The sequence below is a fragment of the Cryptomeria japonica genome, chromosome 8 (genome assembly GCF_030272615.1).
Source record: "Cryptomeria japonica chromosome 8, Sugi_1.0, whole genome shotgun sequence".
NCBI lineage: Eukaryota > Viridiplantae > Streptophyta > Pinopsida > Cupressales > Cupressaceae > Cryptomeria > Cryptomeria japonica.
The window spans coordinates 709614338-709635513 of NC_081412.1; the positions used below are offsets into that span (position 1 = coordinate 709614338).

The 21176-nt window shown below is 38.5% G+C and overlaps 1 protein-coding gene across 2 annotated transcripts in view; it reads right to left on the reverse strand.

Moving 5' to 3' along the window:
- The window catches only part of LOC131071287 (NADPH-dependent aldo-keto reductase, chloroplastic), a 38110-nt gene that overhangs the window by 16259 nt on the left and 675 nt on the right, over window positions 1-21176 (reverse strand). For both annotated transcript variants that reach the window (XM_058007075.2, XM_058007074.2), the window contains 2 exons: window positions 19439-19489; window positions 18168-18244 (listed from right to left, as the gene is read on the reverse strand). In XM_058007075.2, the coding sequence (XP_057863058.1) occupies window positions 18168-18244; window positions 19439-19489 (128 nt within the window). The remainder of the gene's footprint in view (window positions 1-18167; window positions 18245-19438; window positions 19490-21176) is intronic.

A 21176-nucleotide genomic window follows, 5' to 3' on the forward strand; every position in this document is an offset into this window, starting at 1 on the left:
TCACTTGATACTTGTGCTCTATGTTGATGATTTGATCATTACAGGGAGCACCGCATCCATCATTAGCAGGGTCAAATTTGCTTTGCATGACAGATTTTCTATGACTGACTTGGGTCTTTTGCACTACTTTCTCGAGATAGAGATTTCACAGTCATCTTCCGGGATCACTCTTTCACAACCCAAGTATGCTCTTGATCTCCTTGCATGCTTTCATATGGCTGATTGTAAGCCTGCCCTGACTCCCTTTCTTTCAGGAGTCAAGCTTGAGGCTTAGTGTTCTTCTCCACCAGTTGATGCCACATTGTATCATTAGCTTGTGGGTAGTCTCATCTACTTGACTCACACACGCCCTGATATTTCATTTGCAGTTGGAATGGTTTCCTGCTTCATGCAGGAACCACATGAGCTTCATTGGAAAGCCGCCAAACGCATGATGCATTACATCCAGGGTACTCATCACTATGGAATTCACTATGCAACAGGCACAGGACTTTGCTTGGTTGGTTACATAGACTCCGATTGGGCTAGTGATCTTGATGATCGTAAATCCACTTCAGGTTACAGTTTTCACCTTGGTTCAGGCCCCATTTGTTGGCAGAGCAAGAAGAAGCATGCTATTGCTCTCTCTTCGATTGAGGCTGAGTATCGAGGAGCTATTAACGCAGCGATTGAGACCATTTGGCTTCAGCAGATTCTCACAGAGTTTGGGTTCACCATTCCACGGCCGACAGTTCTACATTGCGACAATCAGAGTGCTATTGCAATCTCGAAGAACCCGGTCCAGTATCAGTAGACCAATCACATCGAGATCCATATGCACTACATCTAAGAGTTGATTCAGGAGCAAGTCATTGATTTGTCGTATTGTCCTACAGCGGAGCAGGTTGCTGACATCTTTACCAAACCTTTCACCGAGAGTAAGTTCCAGCAGTTGCAAACTCTCTTGGGGGTGCGGGATGTCTCATTAGGGGGGGTCAGCTGACTTCTCCTTCCTCTATTATGGGGGGGGGACTTTTTCCTCTTTGAGGTTTTGTCCTTCTTCTTTGAGAGTCTTTTGTAAATTCATCTCTCTTTTGGGGGGGAGTTTTTTCCCACTGAGTTTTCTCCCTTTCTCCATTTGTGAGAGATTGCATCGTATAGTTTTACTTGCATTTGCATATTGTACATGGTTACCTATCATGGCCTAGTAGCCGGGACCCATCTTGCATTGTTGGCTTGAGTCTTCATTCCCCTAAGTTGCACTTAAGGGGGGGTGTTGGTGTAAATAAATATTCATCATAAATATTATTACACTTTACTTAAGTTAACTTAGGATAATGCATCTCTTCGTAGTTTGGATATGAGACACTTAGGGAAGTGTGCACATAGGGATATAGCTTGTAGGAGAAATTCCACCTTTTGTGGTCTTATCTTGCTGTTACACTCCACATTCAGTGGGTCATCCACCTCTTGTGGAATATTATATTACTTCTCCTACCTACCCTTGTTTCTCATTGAGCCAAATGTCATGATTGTGTGCTCGTATATCCATATGACCTTGCCTATATAAGCAGGCTCATATTCATTGTATTGGTTAATCTAGTTGATCATTTGTATATTGATGAGAATACAGTTTGTTCTTGTCATTCTTTTGTCTCTCTTTTATACTTTTCATTGTGCCCTTGATCTTGGCAAAATCTCACACTCCCTCCTTTGACTGTGTCAAGGATCAAGGTCATCTTTTGTAGAGAAGATAGCATAATCACAGAAGAGCAGTGAGATCAGATGTATACTACTATGTTCCTGATTGAAAAAACAAAAGAGCTAGAGCATGGATGGGAGATGACTCTTCTTGCGGCCTTTGATGAGGTCCTTCACTTGGAGGAACGAATGAAGCACTTGCCTGAGATTCCCATTGCAGAGTTTGAAGGTATTACGTCCAGATTCATTGAATATGGAAGAAAGGAACAAGGAAAAGGGTACAAAATTCTAGATGAAAAGTTGTTATGAAATGATGTGGCGATTCAATCCCTATTGGAGGATGCTTCCACGTTATTCGTGCCAATTTCTATTGGCTATGTTATGATAATGCTTATCTAAATAGGGCTATTTGTGTAACAAACCCTAATTAGGGTTTAGGTGTCAAAATCTTAGCCTTTGATCTTCTTTAAATCTAGGTCATTCATTGTATTTGAGAATGCTATATAAGCTCTCACTCATTTCATTTGTAAGGTTAATAAGGTTATTAGCAGAAGAAAAGTAGTAGTTATTCATAGAGAATACAAATTTGGTGAAGAGAGAAAGTTGAGCAATTGTTGTTATATTTTGCTATGAGATTAATGAAACATTGAAGTTATGGTGTTTTATTGCAATCTTTGTGGCTTCTTACATGGTTGTTTATCTTCTTGAATCGCTTTTATTGAAGATAGTATTTAGATGTTAGAGTTAGATTGAGTGATAAATGTTGTGCTTGATATTTTAGTGAAGCTCATAGTCCAAACCACTAGCCTCTTACTGATTGTAAGTGTGCCCTGTGTGGTCAACTGGAGATATTGAAATTGTTTAGGGTTCAATCATTACTTGAATATTGATATGTATCCTATTGATAGTATCTATGTTCATTAATGATTTGAAAATCTTTGAATTCCCTTAGAAGATTGCACCGATTCCAGTAGAGTTGTTCTATGGCAATACTGAGATTGGTAGAGTTTCACTAAGATTGCTCTTCATTTAGTCATTCATAGGCTTAGTTTAGCATAGCCCTCTCTAATCCCTTATCTTTTGTCCTTTTTTTGAAACATTGGTTAGTATTAGGAAAATCCAGTTCCTCATTGGTAAAGTAGTTGCAAGAACCAACTTTTATAGAAAGTACGTAAGGCCCCTTGATGAAATAGCAAACATAATGAACACTGGTGCTTATCCACACGTAGAGAACCTACATGCCAGAACCTTGGAGTTGCCTTGATTGATCCTTAGGCGAAATCTTCAACATTTGGGGAAACTTTGTTCAAGAGAGGATAAGGTACCTGTTGACGTGGCTAAAATCACAGAACTACAACTTCATCCGGCCAACGCAGAATAGAATGCTAAGTATCATATCCTCTCTTGAGATAAGGAAATCCCTAATGCTGTTTTAAATTGATCAATGGGGGATGACCTCAAGGTTTCGGTTGTCAGGTCTTGACTGTAGGATAGCTCAGCAGTTGATGTGTTTTGCTAGAAACACAAAGGGGACTTGCGGTCAAGCGGAATTGGTTTCGCATAGGTTCTCTAAAATCTTACAATCTTATTTCATCTGATTTGCTTTTAACATGATGCTACTTCAGCTTGACTTGGGGGTTTCTTTTAAAAAAGGGGAAAAAGGGGGGATAAGGATAGAGAGTAATAAGAACAGCTAGCTAACTTAACTAAGACAGCATATTCAAACACATAGACAAAAATCTTAAAATAACCAGAAATTACTTTGTCAGCTAACTAGCACAACTAGGTACAAAACCAGTGCAATCATCTAGGAACTTTGAATTTTCAAGCTGCTGAATACAAATGTTGGACTCTTACACCCATTCATTCAAATTTAACAACCGAACTTAGCATGAAATTGGGCTCAGACTAACCATGCAGAGGGAATAATAATCAATTATTTCCTAATGGTATGAACCAAGATTTCCATCAAATACATGTATAAACAAATTGTTTGAAAAGTAAATCCAGTTGCAGAAATTTAAAAGAGGTGGAGAAGAGGACCATGCACTCACAGTAAAAAAGACACAGCTTTAACATCCATTAAAATCTGTATATATTTTGCCAGAGTTTTTGCAACAATCTTTAACTTTCTGCCTGAAATAAAGGAGAAACTAACTCCTTTATATAGAGTTCTCAAAATGGATGGATGGCCAAGATTAAACTTAGACAAGTGGGCCAGATTCATCCCCTAAATAAAGTTGCCCATACCCATAAATGGGAAGCAAAATATCAACACCAACCAAAAAGTAACTAATAACTACCAAACATAAAGCTGCTCCAAAAAGTGCACTTGCACGGAGCTCAAAATTTACAATAACTTTGGCAGTTGGGAAAGAAACTTTATGTTTGAAAAAGTGCACTTAAGATTTAAAAGAAACATATACTTTTAGGAAAGCACTTTTTCCTTCCCCTTGATGGACTTTTTCTCCACAAATTCGTCCTCTTCATGCAGGTAACCTTCCCAAATGTCCCGGTGTGCTGCACGTTCCTCCCGAACGTACTCTTGGAATTTTATACAAATGGGAAACAATTCCTCAGTAGGGGGAAAAGGAGGAATGCGCATTTTGAACTTTGTTCCTTCAAGATTGGAGTCGACTATCCCTAGTCGCTCGCGCCAATCCGATTGCTGATCCTCGAAGCGCATTATGTCTTAATGCAGCTTGTTGATGCACTCTATGTCCTCCACAAAGTATGCACTTTTATCAGGCCTCAACCTGGCATCCCATCATGACAATACATCCGCATCCTTCATGGTATCCGTCCAGCCAATGACCAATGCCTTGTGAACATCTTCACCGCCATTTTCAATATGGGATAGGTCCATCTCACATTCCTCTTGAATCCTCTTAACAGTACCCGCCATGTCCACCTTCATGCAAACAATCCAGTACCACTCCTTCAAAGTATTAATATTATGGGGATTCAGGATAGACTGGATTGCCGGAATCCAAGCGTGAGTCCAGAAAAGGGCCCTCATGAGTGGTTGAGCTAAGGCAACCACCTCCTGGGTTTTGGCGTACTCCTTTTGCACCTCCATCATTTTGATCTGTGCTACGTGTATTCCGACTGCTACTTCGAATACATCACTAATAATCTTCTTTACTTTCTTTTTAATGCTCTGGACCCATTCCCTGACGGCCTTGGCAATGTCACACACTCCTTCAAATTCAGTTGTAGTCCTTTGTGCCAGTGCCAATGGGGGAACATGGGATTCAAAGGCATGCTGCAGTGGTTTCAACAGGTGATCAATGTACCCTTCGGCTTGCTTAGCACGAGCTCGATACATATCTCTCTCAACGGTCATTTTGTCGAGCTGTCTGAGCATATTCTGCACGACATCTCTGAATTCTTCCTTCTCCTGCTCTTTGGTGGCCCGCCCTATTGGGATGGTCGCAACATTGTAATTAGCCAATGCAATCTGATCTGCTGGTTTGTATGCAGGTGGGGTGGCAATATGAATCGTGTGGTTCCTTTGCTCGTCTTTAGTGATCCTGGAGTAAGACTTTGGCTTTTTCTTGCCTTTTGGATTTTATTTCTCCTATTCGAGAGAAGATATACTCCAGGTTAATTGGTGGCTTGATAGCTTCTTTCCACTGCGCACGAGCAATTAGCCAGTCCTAAGGGATGGTCTATCCAAATGTAATTGCTAGATTCCCACTCCGTTCTTTGGAGGCTTCAGCAAACTCACTGCCTACTTGTAATTGATCGGGCATAGAAGAAACGGATGCAGTATCTAATCCCTTACTCATGGCTGAGTTCTCTCCTACCTCACTAAACAACTGTCGGGTATCCTCTTGTAATGGTTGCTCTTCAGTTTGGTTGGATTCTTGAGTCTCATCCCCTTTCTGCTCTCCCTCAACGGTGGTGTCATCCTTGTTGTCGCTATTCAATTGCAACTCACGCCTGCTTTCCTGCGTGAGCTCATGCTTACCAGTCCCCTGTTCAAGTGCAATCTCTCCCTCTTCAACCTGATTCCTAGGTTCATCAGAGCCAATGACCCTTACCTCTGCTTCTTGCTCATTATGTGTTTGAGGATTATTTACCTCGAATGCAGCAAGATCACTTTGTGAAGGTGGAGCGGGTATGTAATCAAGTTCAACCACATCTTTCTCTGAACTGGGGTCCCTAGATGATGAAGTAACCTCTGGCCTCCTGATGGGGATCTTTTCTCTCCTTGTTCTTTTTGATGTTCGAGTCCCTCTATTGGCCCTTGCTTTCTTTCTCTTCTTTTCAGGTTTCTCAACCTCTTCCTTTGGCGCGCTTGAGATTCCTTCATCCTCTGAAGACTGGGAATCGAGACTACCCATTAGATTGTATGTGAATTGGGTCCCTTCCTGGGTCAATCTCTCAATTTGTTGGGATAACTAGTAATCGGTGTACCTTGTTGGAGCTTCCATAACTGCCTCAAAATCTGTGATTGGGTCCTGTTGTGACCATTTCACACATCGCCCCATGCAAATGGGAGCCCCCTTCTTTTTGCTCGTTTTGCCTGTTCTTTTTCTCTTCTTTTTAGGGTTTTGGTAGTTTGTCAGTTGTCTGGATTTAAGGGTCAAGCCTTAGGGTTCCCGTTTTGACGTTTTTAGGCCAGAGTCCAGTCTATCTTGAGAGTTTTTCAAGCTTCCTTTCGTAGGATGCAATTTTGAATAAAGTGAATTTGCCAGAGTCTAAGTGAGTTGGTCTATTTTTAATTGGAATTTTGAATGAAGAGTCTAAATTTGTCTAAGTGTGAATGATGAAATTGCAAATTTTGTTCAATTGAGTGATTTTGACCAAATTTTGAAAATTTTGATATTTGATCCCGGGCATTGGAAAGGTCTTGTTTTTGCCTTGTGAAGTGATTGTAATCCCGAAATCATGATATTTTGGCCTGTAGGAGCAAAATCGCTCCTGTCCCTCAGTGAAGGACCGGAGCTCGTTTTCAAAAGTCTTACTGTCCCTGCAGGATCAGGATGATCTTTCGAGTGGAAGTGATGAAGGGAGGGATGATCTTTCCGTTGAATATAATTTGAAGAATTTCACAAGCATGGAAATGTGCCAGGAGTAAAAATCGCTCCTGTCCCTCGGTGAAGGACCGGAGCTCAAAATCAAACATTGCCTTGTCCTTGCAGGATTTGAACAACTTGACAATTTGAAGAGATCAAAGGAGATATGTTTTATCAATTGAATATAACTTGAAGTGCCTTCGTGAAGGAAAACGGACCAAAAATGCAAAGTTCGCTCCTGTCCCTCAGTCAGGGACCAGGGCGAAATTCACTGTAGCTCCTGTCCCTCTCCTAGGGACCAGAGCGAAATTCCTCATAGGGCAAAATTTGGGTGAAGATTGAGCAAGTTTTGAGTTTGAAGCAAGAAAGGAGGATGAAATGAACCCGTTGAATACAAATTGAAGATTACAAGACATCAATAGGAGACTCAAATTGACCTAGGCGCTCCTGTCCCTCAGTCAGGGACCAGAGCGATTTTTGCCTTAGGTCAATTTCTTGCCAAGTTAGAATGAATTCCAAGCCATGGATGAATGAAGGGATGCACAACAAGATCGTTGAAGATGAATTTTGGGGTTGGCAAAGTGTAATTGAGCTTGCACATGAAAATTCGCTCCTGTCCCTCAGCCAGGGACCAGGGTGAAATGATGGTTATCTTGCCTTTCACTCAAAGTATAAACCACTCCAAGTCAGGATACATGAAGGCAAGGACGTTTTGAAGCGTCTCAACGAAGGACAAAGTGTTGGACTTGATCTTTGGTAGGATTCGCTTTCCAAACCACTAGCTTCTTGCTGATTGTAGGAACGCCTTGCGTGGTCAACTGGAGAATACTTGAATCACTTAACCTTCAATCATTGTTGTATCTTGGATATGTACCTTCGTGGTAGTGTCTTTGATCTTTGATGTATTAAAAAATCATTTGTTACCTTAGAAGATCGCATCAATTTCAATTGAGTTGTTATTTTATGGCAAAATTGAAGTTGGTAGAATCTTGCCAAGTCTTGTCCACATTGAGTCATTCTTAGGGTTAGACTAGATTAGATCTCTTGCAAACCCTATCCTTTTGATATTTTTTGAAAAGCTTCTTTAAGTTTAGTAAAATCTTCGGTAACGTAAGGCCCCTTGAGGACACAGCAAATCACAACGACCACTGGTGCTTATCCACACGTAAAGACCCTACCAAAAGAACATTGGAGTCATCCTAACTGATCCTTTTTGCGAATCTTCAGCAGTTAGCGACTTTATTCAAGAGAGGATAAGATGCCTTTGGGTATTTTATTCTGTGTATGATCGTGTACAAAATACACGTCAACAGGTCCTGAGTCCAATCAATGCTTGGCAAGAGGTTCTTGACTACTTCAAATTCTCGGACTTGCAAGCAATTTCCATAGTTCGTCACCTGATCTGGGACCTGGCGGTACTCATAAAGCCGCATTTGTTGAACACTCAACCTAGAATATTCACGTCGACGGACCTCAAAGTCATCAGAACAATTGCTCCAATAGTCCTCTATCGACGCCTTGGCCCTGTAGTGCTTGTCGTAGGCTCTTTTTGCCAAATTATCATGATCAAAGCATTTCCTAGGGAAATGTTCCTGTAAGCCATAGGATGCCAATTCAGCAAATGACCCTTCAACTTGCACCGAATTTTTGAAGTGAGCATCAAGAGTACCCAAAATCATGGGGAAGGTGAACCTGGATTGCTTCTTATCTCTGAGTAGACTACCTACTGAGTGTGCTTGTCTTGCTACCTCCATGAGGACTATTTTATCTTATGGATAGCGCGGAAGCCAGAATGGTGTTCCCTCAAAGCCTGCTATTCTGATGTAAGTGAACCTGGGAAACTCGATGAACCACGCACCGTATTTCCGGATTAGAGTGATAGCCTTCTCTGAGAGCCTTATATGCAATCCTCCTTGCATTAATCTAACCAGGCGCATTGTAAAGGCATCATTAAGACGCTCAAACTGACCAATTGCATATGCGATGTTATTCTTTTCTCTTTGGGCAATGTCATAATAATGCAGTTGAGGGTAGCATTCGTACACCTTCACCTAATTCGGCCCATTCTCGATCTCACATTTCTTAATTAACCCCATCAACGATTGGTGTCGGGAAAACATGTAGACCAAGTAGGAAGTCATGGCAAAGTACTTTTTTTCTTCAAGCTCAACCAACTGTGTGGATATTGTCGCTAATGATCTGAGCCCAATCGAACTTAGACTTCCCAGCGAAGACCTACTCAGTGAAGTAGAACATCCATTCCTCAAAAAGATTAGATTGAGGAAGTCCCATGACCCGACTGAGTAAGGTAACCATATCACCATACTCGTTGTGAAAATCGCTTCTAGGGGTCTTTTTACTGATTCTAATGCTTGGAGGTCTTCTTTCTTTGTACCATTTTTCATTTATCAATGTTTTGCACTTAGCAGGATTCATGTCATAAGCGACCTACGCCTCATCAATAGTTGTAGCAATGAGATTACCTAGAAATGGGATATCAAATGCTTCCCCCAAGGGCTTCAGGCGTGAATTCGGCTAGTACCATCCCCTCTAGCACCACTAATCTGGTTTTCGGTTGATAATGTTTAGCAGCCTCAACCACTAATTCATAATTCTGCACAGTCGGAGGAAAACCAGTTGCTTGAGCAATGCCACTCTCCATCATCCGTCTGGGCCTGCCATAGGTGTTTGGAGAGTACACTCTGTTCCTGAAATCCTGGATATCAATATGGCCCAGGTTCGTGTCTCGTATGTTCTCCCATACACTCTGGACCTTCAATTCCCTAACTCGTCCCCCTTGGTACTAATACTTCATTTTTTCGACCTTGCGGGGAATGTCAACTTTGGAAATCCGGGACGTTCCAGTTACGCTAGGTGCTTTTGAGGACTCAGCCGCCGATTTAGGCATCTATCCTGCGCAACCAGACACAGATTACGAGATGAGATCAAGCAAAAAATGGGTTAGCCAAAACAAAGGACAGTGATAGCATTAAAATTGACAAGCAACGAGGAAATCAGAATTTGAACATATTGTTAAAAGCACGACATTTCAATAAATAAAGCCTGATCATCTGGAAACTAGATGTAATTTGAAGCTGAAAGTCAGGTTGGTTTTGCTTAACCATTGCTACTTGGAACAGGTTTCAAAATGTTACTTCTGATCGATAATGGCGGAAAGTTGCAAACGTTCTGGCTTGTGACTCAATGCTTGAATGTTTTGATAATTGCTGATCTTTTCGAAAATGCACTTGGAAAAGAGTGTTTTGTGTTTTAGTTTAGACTTGAATTTTCCAAAATTTCTCTCTATCTGAAATTCTAGTCTAAAGGCTGATTTTCCTAGTTGGTTGTTGTTACATGTTATGTTGATATTTTCTTAAATCATAACCCGCAAAGTTTTCACTCTTTCACCTACATTCTAACCCTAGTCTAACTATCATGACCATTTTGCACAAATTTAATGACTTAAAGGAGAAATCCGAACTTACCTGGTGAAAAAGCCTTGCCCAATGTAGAATGTTTTTTGGCCAAATGCTGATGTTTGTGCGATTTTGGAAATTTTGGGCGCTTTGGTGAATAAAGGGTTAACCCCGCGATCTCTTTGAACCTCAGCCTAGAAAAGGTGTTTGCAGATCTGACCCCCTCCACTCTACAATCTGAACACCCTCTATCTTGCAAAAACAGGGGCCTAAAGAGGGTTTTATGGAGAACTCGCGCGACCTTGGAGATTTCGGCCAGGAAAACTCTTTGCAAAATCCGTAGTTAAAATGCCCTCTCTCTTGTGCGATTTCTTCAAACTTCAACCTAAAAGGCTATTTTTGCAAAGCTTAAAGTTTAAACGCCTCTCCACGTGTTTTCGCGTTTTCGGCACACAAAGGGGGTATTTTGCAAATTTTAAACTTTATGAAAACGCCTTACTACTTGTTGATGCAATTTCGGCCTGAAGAGGGTTTTCGCAAACTTGAACTTAAACGCCTTTCTCTTGTATTTTCGACTTCGGCCTGAAAGGCCTTTTTGCAAGGTTTCAAATTAATGAAAACGCCTCTCTTAATTTTCACGTTTTCGACCTTTCTTGGGTTTTCGGCCTTTGAAGCCCTTTTGCAAATTTGAGTGATTTGCCTTTCTCTTAACATGCGTGATATTGTTTTCGGACTTTGAGGCCTTTTTGCAAAGTTTGAACTTAAACGCCTTCTCTGCCCTCTCTTGGGTTTTCGGCCTTTGAAAGGTTATCGCAAACTTGATGAAAACGCCTTCTCTCTTTTATTTTGCGATTTCGGCCTAAAAAGGGTTTTCAGGACAAAAGAGCATTATGCAATGTTTTTTAAAAAATGACTTGAAGGAGACTTATGGCATTTCGACCAAAAGGGCCCATTTGCAAAGTTCGCATTTAAAACGCCCTCTCTCTTGAACTTTTCACGTTTTCGTTTTTCGGCCTTTGAGGCCTTTTTGCAAACTTCGAACTTAAACGCCTTTCTTTATCATTTTCGGCCCAAGAGGCCATTTCGCAATGTTTTAAAGTGATTTTAAAAAAACGCATCTTCACGCGATTTCGCGTTTTCGGCCTAGAGGGTTTTTGCAAATATGAGTTAAAGTTTATTTGCCCTCTTAGCCGATTTTTGCAAACTGGGGGACTTAGGCGATTTTCAAATTTACATCTCCTTTTGCAATTCGGCCAACTTAGCCGAAATAGTCTCCTTTGTGAGAATTTTGAACATTAAATTACGAGACTTTCTGACATTTTCTCCTTCTTTGCACTCACCCTTCGCCTTGCAATTTAAATTAAAAACACCCTATCTCTTCATACGGTTCATGATTCATCCTTCTCTTCACGAACGAGATCATGCTTGACATTTGACACTAACTCCTCAGGACTAAGAAAGTGGGCGGGCTTATTCTCTTGCAGGATCATCAACTCACATTTCTAATTGCTGCATCTCCCTTGCGAATAAAATCAAAAATTTCCCACACCGGGGGCGAGACGGAAATCAAAAAGGGGGACCCTGTCGGTGACGGGGAGTGTGTACAAAGCACAACAGTACCTTTGGGTATTGTATTCTGTGTTTGATCGTGTATAAAAGACACATCAACACTACCCTGTTTTGTGCTCTGAGCAATGGAAAAAGACATGATCGTTGCAACTTCATATTTAGAAACTATCAAGTTGATTATAGGAGTTCCCAGGGAATAATTGGCATTGAATTTGATTTTGTTTGGCATGGTATCCCTAGCAGAACGTTGTTCAACATGCATACTGTACTTGAATTATATCTCAGATCACTCCTTCACATTATCACTGACATACATGATTTTAAACAAGAGTCATTTAATTTTCATTTTGTAAACCGGATAAATTTGATGGTTTGTGAGTTTAAAAATAACCTTTCTTGAGAATGTCAGGAACCTTCTGTAAGATAGTGTATTCTCCTATGCCCATGCATTGTCTCTTGCCTCAACCTGAAAAGGTGTTAAAATTGTTGTCCATCCAAGTGATCTGGCCTCTGAATGACCTTATCAAGTACCATTTATATTGTAGATTGCTGACTTCCATGCGCCTCTTGTTCTCCCTTTACATTTGTGTATTTTCCATTATTTCTTGTCTAAATGATTGAGGCTAGTCCATTTTTAATAATATGATGTTTCTGTATATGGATACAACTGAGTTTAATAGATATTGGGATTTATGACCTAAAGTAGATGGTTACAACATACTGAGTAAGCATTCATCTATGTCAGAGGTCTCCGTCAGCTAAGCTACCATGACTAGGAAGAACCCCTCCATCAAAGTCTCCCAGGGATAAAACCTGGCCCTCTTCATATCAGGTTTCCTCATTACCGGCAACAACCCCTTCACTAATAGTATATTGCTGGCTTTGTAATCTTTTGCTTCCTGGCTAAGACCGTTAAATTTGATACATCGGGTTTTCTACATTCATATCAGGTTTGCAGATATTTTACAATGCATCATGCTACATTTTTTATCAACTAAAAATATACCAGAATACATAGCCCCTACATAATCGTATTGATTGATTGAAGTTCTTTGACAAAGAATTGAGGTTAAATATACCGTGAAGGAATGCTGGTCCCTACCTTCCTTTGCTAGTCACAAAGAATTGATATCCGTAAGATTGAACTGTATTGTTTTAAGTATCTATATATTATTTCATCTTTCTACTTTGGGAATGTCATTGCTTGTACTCCATATTTTTCCTTTTGATAGCCATTTCATTGGTCCTCACTCCTCAGTTGTTGGACTTGAATATAGGCTTTGTGGATGTTCTTCTCAAGTTTGACACTCATGGCACTTGGAATATTATCCAACCTTAGAGATTTGGGACCTTCAACTCATATCAACAACAAGGTACAAAGATCCATGAAAAGCCTATGTCAAGGCCATTTTCAGTGTTCTCCCTTGTGTTCTATGTGTTTGTCATCCTTTTGGAGTTTTGAGGTTCCTCTTACATGCTTGCTAGTTTCTCCCAACCCTGAAGATCTGAACCCTACTGAAGTCTTTGGGAAATTTGCCTAACTATGGTTTTATTGGAACGTTGGAGTTCATCCTTTCATCCCCTATCGGAATTGTCATCACAATCATGCTTTCCCCAAAATTCCAACATCCCACCTTTTCTCACTAAGTCCCTTGTCGAAGTTTCGGACTTGCTTCATCGTCAATACCTTCCTTTAATAAGCTTAGTCCTACTAACATCATGTTGACATCATTTGTCAGCCGCACTTTCAGATTTCCTTATCCATTCATTCCTTTGGGTACTTGTTCCGCTGCTTCTCAAACTTTGATCCCTTCTACTCAAAAAAATTCGAAGTCATTTGAAGTCAAACTTTTCGACATCTCCTATCTGAGTACCTCTTTCCCTCCATCCCCAAAAGTTTGAAATTCTGCCAATTTGCTCTATACGACTTATCAGAGTCAAACTTTCGGCCTTCCTAAACTTAGTACCAAATTAAGCCTTGTCCCAAACCTAGATCCCAACTTCCTAAAAGCTTTTCCTTTGTAGTAGTTTTCTTGCCGACCTTCCTCCTTTCCCCATCCCTTCTAGCATGACCTCCATGTCAACCCCGATTCCCCAGCACTCTCATCCTAGCATACAATATGACTTTCCTTCAAACCCCGACTATCTGAAACTATCACATTTTTTGCTGCAAACCCTACCTACCTTCCTGGATGACCTAGAGCTCCATTAATGACCTGATTTGGCCCTGTGACTACCATATTTAATTAAATGGTGACCAAAATTCATTCTCTATGCAGATTTGCTTGACGATTAACATGCCATCTCCAGACCACTCTTGAAGCATAATTTTTGGGCAATATCACTGCACAGGATTTCACATGCCATCTATATGCAGAGGTATGGCGAATGTACAAGGAATAATTCCAGATGTTTGTGATTCACAAAAAGGCGATTCTAATACAAAACACTTATGACAACAACAACTAGGGCATGTTCGATCTCCATATAATCAAATCTACACGTCTTTGGCTTTACAACCTGATTTCCCAAGCAACCAATCTATATATTCAAGTTCTTCTTTCATTCAAAAGGCTGTTTTTTTGGGTTTTGTTGGTCAGAATGCAAAATAGTCTAAGGTTTCAATATTTGACAATTGATCCACCATTAGAGTTGCTCTCTAAGTTGCAGAGAGGTAGCTATTGTAGCTTATATATGTGAAAAATTGTCTCATTTGCTGGTCATTGATATTTTGGACTGTTTGTGAAGTAAGAGGTATGATAGGCCCTCCTTTAGAAACTTTCTTCCATCACAGTAAGAGGTATTGCTAGTGCAGCTATAATAGCTATTTCAAAATGTTGCAGCATTTAAATCTACTAGATTTTTGGTATATGCAATGCTCTGTTACCTGTTGTGGATGAATATCAACGAGTTAAAAGAAGGATTATTAAGCAGAAGTGTTTAGTTTGCATTATACCTTTGTTATTATTGATAGTGTTTAGCTTGTCAGGGTTGGATATAGCTCTATTGCCCAATAGATGCCAATAAGTAGGGGCCTTGACCTTCACCAACCATTTAAAATCATCAAAATCATTCACCAGTGATGTAGGAAATAGAAATAGAATTTTACATTGTTGTTTATGATTTGGTATTACATCCAGGGATAAATCTTGAGTAAAATGAAAGTGTTCTATCATCGGTGATTCATTTACAGCATGTTTGCACTCTGCTAATTGTTAAAGAATCTATAAAGAAATTAGCTTAAGGAATTACTTTACTGTTATCATCTGTAGATACATCTGCAAAGTTTTCAAATCAGTTATATAGAGGTTATTGCAGCCTGTTAAACTTAGCTTGGTCACATTTATTGGGGTAAAGCTTATGTCTGAGTATGGCTGGTGTGAGTTGTATAAAATATTCACTTTGTTTGATTTGAATGCCTATTCAAGCATACCTCTTGGAATACTCTTCTGAGTTCAAGTTGATCCCGAAGAGTAGGAGAGGTTACCCACTCTCATATGTTAGAAATTAGAAACCTTAAATCATGCTAAGTCTTTTCATGAGCCTCTATTCACCTTCTTGAAGACAAACCCCTGGCCTTGAAAGTGGAGAAAAGCTCTAGGATTTGGGAGTGCTGTTTTGGGACCTAACAATAGAGAGGAATGGTCAAAAAATAAAAAATGGTGAGGATCCAAGTGGCTGAATTTCATAGCTCTGAGAGGCTTTTTATCTTAAAAAATGTCCATGGACCATTGATCCTACATAGATTAAATCTCATGGCTGACAAATTCGAGTAGGAAGTAAAAAGAAATAGACGAGACAATAAAGTTGTGTCAATGTGGTTGGACATTGAAGCTTCTAAAGAGGGACAAAGATGTAGCAAAATAAAAGTTCCCTCCACTTATTCTATAAAAAGCAAGCTTAAATAGAACAGAAGTCATAACCACAACGATAACAACTGCCAAATGTTGCAGGGGCATGACTTTTGAATGTTCAAATAGTACTTTGCTTCAAAAGTGTCTTTGGACCAAGATCATGCATAAAGTAGCTCAAATCTAGTGGTTGGCATTTTTCTTAAACATTTTAAATGAACTAATTGGATTATGAAATGGCAAAAAGGGGCAGAGAATTATCTCTGTGTGCCTTGTTTCCAATTTTGAAAAGTTTAAATTCTTGTAACTAAAAGTGAAGGAAGCTCAGAAGATTTAATTGGTACACAACACAAAAGCATGGACCTCAAAATCCAAGGAGATAAAGGTGCCTAGAAATACTCCACCTTTGATGAATGAGATCTGATGACTAAGGAGCATGAGCGCAATATGGCCATCTCAAAAAGGAAATTTAACTTAGCATTTCTTGATTCAAACTAAAAAATGGTAGGAAAAACTCTATAAATCTATAACCTTTTTGCTTCTTTCCTCACAAGACTTATAAATCAAATTTTGATTTTGGCAACTGGCATTTTTTTCAAACTACTGATTCAAAGGCTCATTATGAAGGGATTTATCATTAAGGTCCAAACCCTGGGATATAATGCAAGAAATGTCCTTTCACTTGATATATTACAAATTTGATCTTTTGCATTCTTGTCAGCACCTAGAGTGCTTTACAGAACTGATCCTTATCACTAAAAGAGTTGCTACTTTCCTTCGTATGTATAATAAAAGTGAATTGAGATTGACACATTGTTTTCGCGAAGAAATCTGAAGATAAAGGTATCTGCAACACAAAATCCGAAAGGAAGGTCTTTCTGGGAGTGCAAAGAAAAGGAATTATGACCATGTCAAACAAAAGTGAGAAGCTGCAACTACCTGTCCAAACTTTTGGCATGAAAGTCTGGCAAAGAAGGTCAACTGTCTGCACCTTAGGATCCACAAAGTTTCGACAAGGTACCTGCCACTTACTTTATTACTAGAAAATTACTTTCTTCTCATATTTCTGCAAACTCTTCTAGTTCAAGCTGAAACCTTCCCCTTCCTCCTCATAACTGCTTCGTTTTGCTCCCTCCATCCAATCCATTTCAACCCCTTCCACCATCATGACTACTATGCCTAAACCTGTTCAGAGACATGTTTATCAAGCCTCTGCTGCCTCCTGCAAACTCAAAGGCTCTCCATTCTTATCTGACCTGGCAACAGGCATTTTCAATCCTAAGCATAAAAAGAATGCAAAGGACATTAGAGATGTTGAGTACTAGCAATCCAACATAAAATAACAATATGGAACTAAGGGTTAAATTTATGGTATTCCCCTGAAATTTTGGGTATCTCCAACCACTGAGTATGCCAAGAAACATCCTCTGTATCTTAGATCATATACACAGATTGCACCTTCCAGTTTGGTGGCAGTCAAGGATGTTTTTGGCACATCCCCCGTTCCTAAAACAAAAGAGATGCAGGAAATTATTTATACCACCTAACTTCCTAAGACAACCACATTTCAAATAATGTCCTAAATGGTAGAATGTGCTCCAAAAACCTTTGTTTGTCTTTCCGCATGAATTATTAAATAGAGGAATAAAAGCTATTCAAATTTCAAACCATTGAATAACACATTTAAATTTGTTTGATCACATAAATCAAGAGGAAAGCATGTTACCTTTTGATTTTTTGGATTCAGACCTAGTTTTCACTATGAAACCCCCAAATATTTATCACTTGGGCTCATCTCGTTTGACATGGCAAGTGACTTTTCATATGCTAGACAAAAATGAAAATTACAATTTATTGCACTATGCCAAGTTTCCTATGTCACAATTTCATAAGTAATATGCAGTTTTAACAGTGGATTTTTGATGAATTTATTTTTAAAAGCTTTTCTATCACGTTAAAATTACCATTGACAAGATTGAGATCCTTGTCTACTAATTTTTACCACTAAGTATGTTAATACTTTTATAACCAAATGATATTTGTCCAAGCATTTTACATCGAAGTTTCTTAATTTTTGCAAAACATGTTTACTTGTTTTTAAAATGACGGAGCTTCAAAGCTCAGCCTTCTATGAACAAAACGCAACAATGTGAAAAATCAACTACATTTGCAATCCTCCTTGATCATTGATTTAATGATTCGATAGCAGCAAAAAAATTGTTTTAACCACAGGGTTTCATCAGCCACCTCATCTATTGATAATTTCGGTATCATGTGAATTTTTCTCAATGTTAAGATTGGAAACACTCCTAAGAGCTTCAGGCAAGTTCAAGTCCTCCTTTCTGCAGTAAGGCATGCCATAACACCAGCATACATGTAGCATGGAACATGAGCTACATACAAGCATGGACCAAAAGGAAAAAACAAGTTCAAAAAAATATTTGAAGAAGAGATTGCATATTAATATCACATGGACTAGATCTAAAAGATAATGATAGAGCTAAATATTTTGTACAGACAAAGGCCAAGTTTTCTACCACCTATGATTCTCACAAAAAAATCAATGAAGAGTTAAAAACTGTACCTTAAGGCACCGCAGCTCCAAAAAAGGAGTTTCTTTGACTTACCAGAGTTTAGAGGTAATCCATAAGTCCTCACGCTTCACTACATTCCCTTGAAATATTTCTTTAAGTGCAAGTCCGATCTGACAATCATTAACTACAACTTCAGAACTATGTGGAATTTGAGTAAGGGGACAACTGCATTCTGTAATTGCCCTAGATTATTGAAGACCTAATGCAATTACAGAAGTAAACATTACTGGGGAAGAAAATTAAATGCGAACTTAGAAGAGAATATTTATTTGAATGAAATGAATCAAGAAATGTTTGAGGAAAACACTGATTGAAAATTGATTTTGAATTTCAAACTTTATTTTGCCAAAAAGAAATATGGATTATGGAATTTACATTGTTTGGCTATACTATGTTATTTTTCTGTCGAACTTATGAGAAAGCAGTGTCCACATTTACTTTTAGCCATGTTGCCTCCATTACTTAGTTTACATCGATTTGTTCTAAAGATTACTACTTGAAAAGAGCAATTTAACTTTAATTTAATTTTAATGTGACAAATCATGTAAACTTTACAGTTAAAACAATTAAAACAAGCGAGATTTTTTATTCTCCCTGTACAACACAGCGTTTTGGAGGAAATTAGGAGCATTTATGCAAGTATAACTTGAATTCCATTCCTAGGACTCAAAAGATAAAAAATGAAGATGAATTGTGATTAGTAGTAGTGTTGTCAAATTATGAAATAACTCGGCATTTCTTCAATTAAACTTCGCAATCAAATATCAACCCTAAAAACTGATAGAGCATTTTGGAAATAGATGAGGAAACTTACTTCCTTTTCATTACCGTATGCTGGAGAACAGTCAAGATGTCTATATCCAATCTACATTCATGAGAAGGTCCAATCTTTCTGTCGAACTTATGAGAAAGCAGTGTCCAAATTTACTTTTAGCCATGTTGCCTCCATTACTTAGTTTACATCGATTTGTTCTAAAGATTACTACTTGAAAAGAGCAATTTCATTTTAATTTAATTTTAATGTGACAAATCATGTAAACTTTACAGTTAAAACAATTAAAACAAGCGAGATTTTTTATTCTCCCTGTACAACACAGCGTTTTAGAGGAAATTAGGAGCATATATGCAAGTATAACTTGAATTCCATTCCTAGGACTCAAAAGATGAAAAATAAAGATGAATTGTGATTAGTAATAGTGTTGTCAAATGATGAAATAACTCAGCATTTCTGCAATTAAACGTCACAATCAAATATCAACCCTAAAAACTGATAAAGCATTTTGGAAATAGATGAGGAAACTTACTTCCTTTTCATTACCGTATGCTGGAGCACAGTCAAGATGTCTATATCCAATCTACATTCATGAGAAGGTCCAATCAGTGGTATAAATAAGAAAGCTGATGATATAGTGTTAGACTTGATGAAAATTACTTAAGGATTGTTTTCTTTCAATTTCAGCTACATATATTGAAAATATTGCTATCCTGTTTCAGTGGAAAAGCGTTTTGAAATTTTATAATACAAACTTCGAAAGCTTAATAACCACATGCAAAAAAGATGAGAATTGACCCCATCTAATGAGTAAAAAATTGATATATTACTGTCTCGACTGAAATACTCTCTCTAGAAGCATTGCATTATTAGATTATCTCAAGGCAAATCCGTTTTGCCCTAAAACATCATTTCCAACCAATAGCAAACCATCTTTTCTACAAATAACCTTTCTTGTTATTGGCAATAGTTGTCAATGAGTATGACGTATGACATACTACATAATATTGACATCAGTAAAGCTAACTGCCAATGTATTTCTAACAATTCTAAAATTTGAAAAAAAAAAAAGATTTGCAGGTCATATGCAGAATACAAGGTTTTCTTGTGAAGTTTCCTGTTCCTTTGTGATTGCCAATTATAGTTGCTCAGACCTTTGACCTAAAATAAAACTGTATTATTCACATGCTAATAGCATGAAGGCAAACTGATAAAGTAATAACTGATTTACCGAGCCAGTCACATCCAAGAACACAACCATCTTTCCCAAGTTCAGAAAGAATACAGGACTTGTGCATCTCCTCCCTGATAAACTATTATCAATTTTCGATACAACTACCCTCTGATTTTATATTAAATGCTTAAATGCATAACCATCATAATAAAGATATACTTGCTGCTATGATGTTTGAGAGCAGAAACAAAATATTATCGGGTCGATAGCATCATAGCAGACAGCAAAGCTTAAGACTTTCATGCCCTTAAAAGTCCATCTACAAGTATTAGAAGGGTTGTGACTTGTCAATATTTTGTCATTAAATTATAAGTCATGCCAAAGTTTCTACTTGTAAGAAGCAGCAATCCACGTTCCATTTTGCGAATATCCTTTGCGTCAGAAAGCCATACTATCTAAGGGCATATAAGCAATAGAAAAATTAGAATTCAAAAAAATTGATCAAGTTGCAAGTTTTGTAAATTTTCAAATCCCTAACCTACGTTCCCTTCCCCGCACATCTTGTTGGAGATGGCAACCGAAACCAGGCTTCCCGGCTGCCATTGAATCCAATTATGTGGATCCTTGTTCAATCTACTCTTCTCCAATACGAATTTGACAAGCTCACATTTCAATACCATACTGAGGTTCAGCTACAGCTACCAGTTTCAAACAAAAGTTGAAATTTTGCAAGTCTGTCGATCTTTAAAATAGTTGAAAATTTGTCGATCTTAAAATAAAACTTTTCGAATAGAAAATTACAATATGAAGAAAATTCGATCATGCAAGCTTATGACATTCTCTCAATGAAGTTTAACTTATTGTTGGAAGTGGCATAAAATTAGTCATTGCATTTAAGATTGTCAGTAGGTCTTATGCCTTATTAAGGAATTTCATGAGGCCGGTCCTGATATATATAAATGGAGAGGACAATACCCAATTTATGAAAATCCCTGAAGCTGTTCAAAAGAGGAAATTAAGACCCCTTCGTGAAATCCCTTAAATCGTAGTGAATGAGAAACAAAACTCGCTTCATGACGATATCCAGAGCAATATA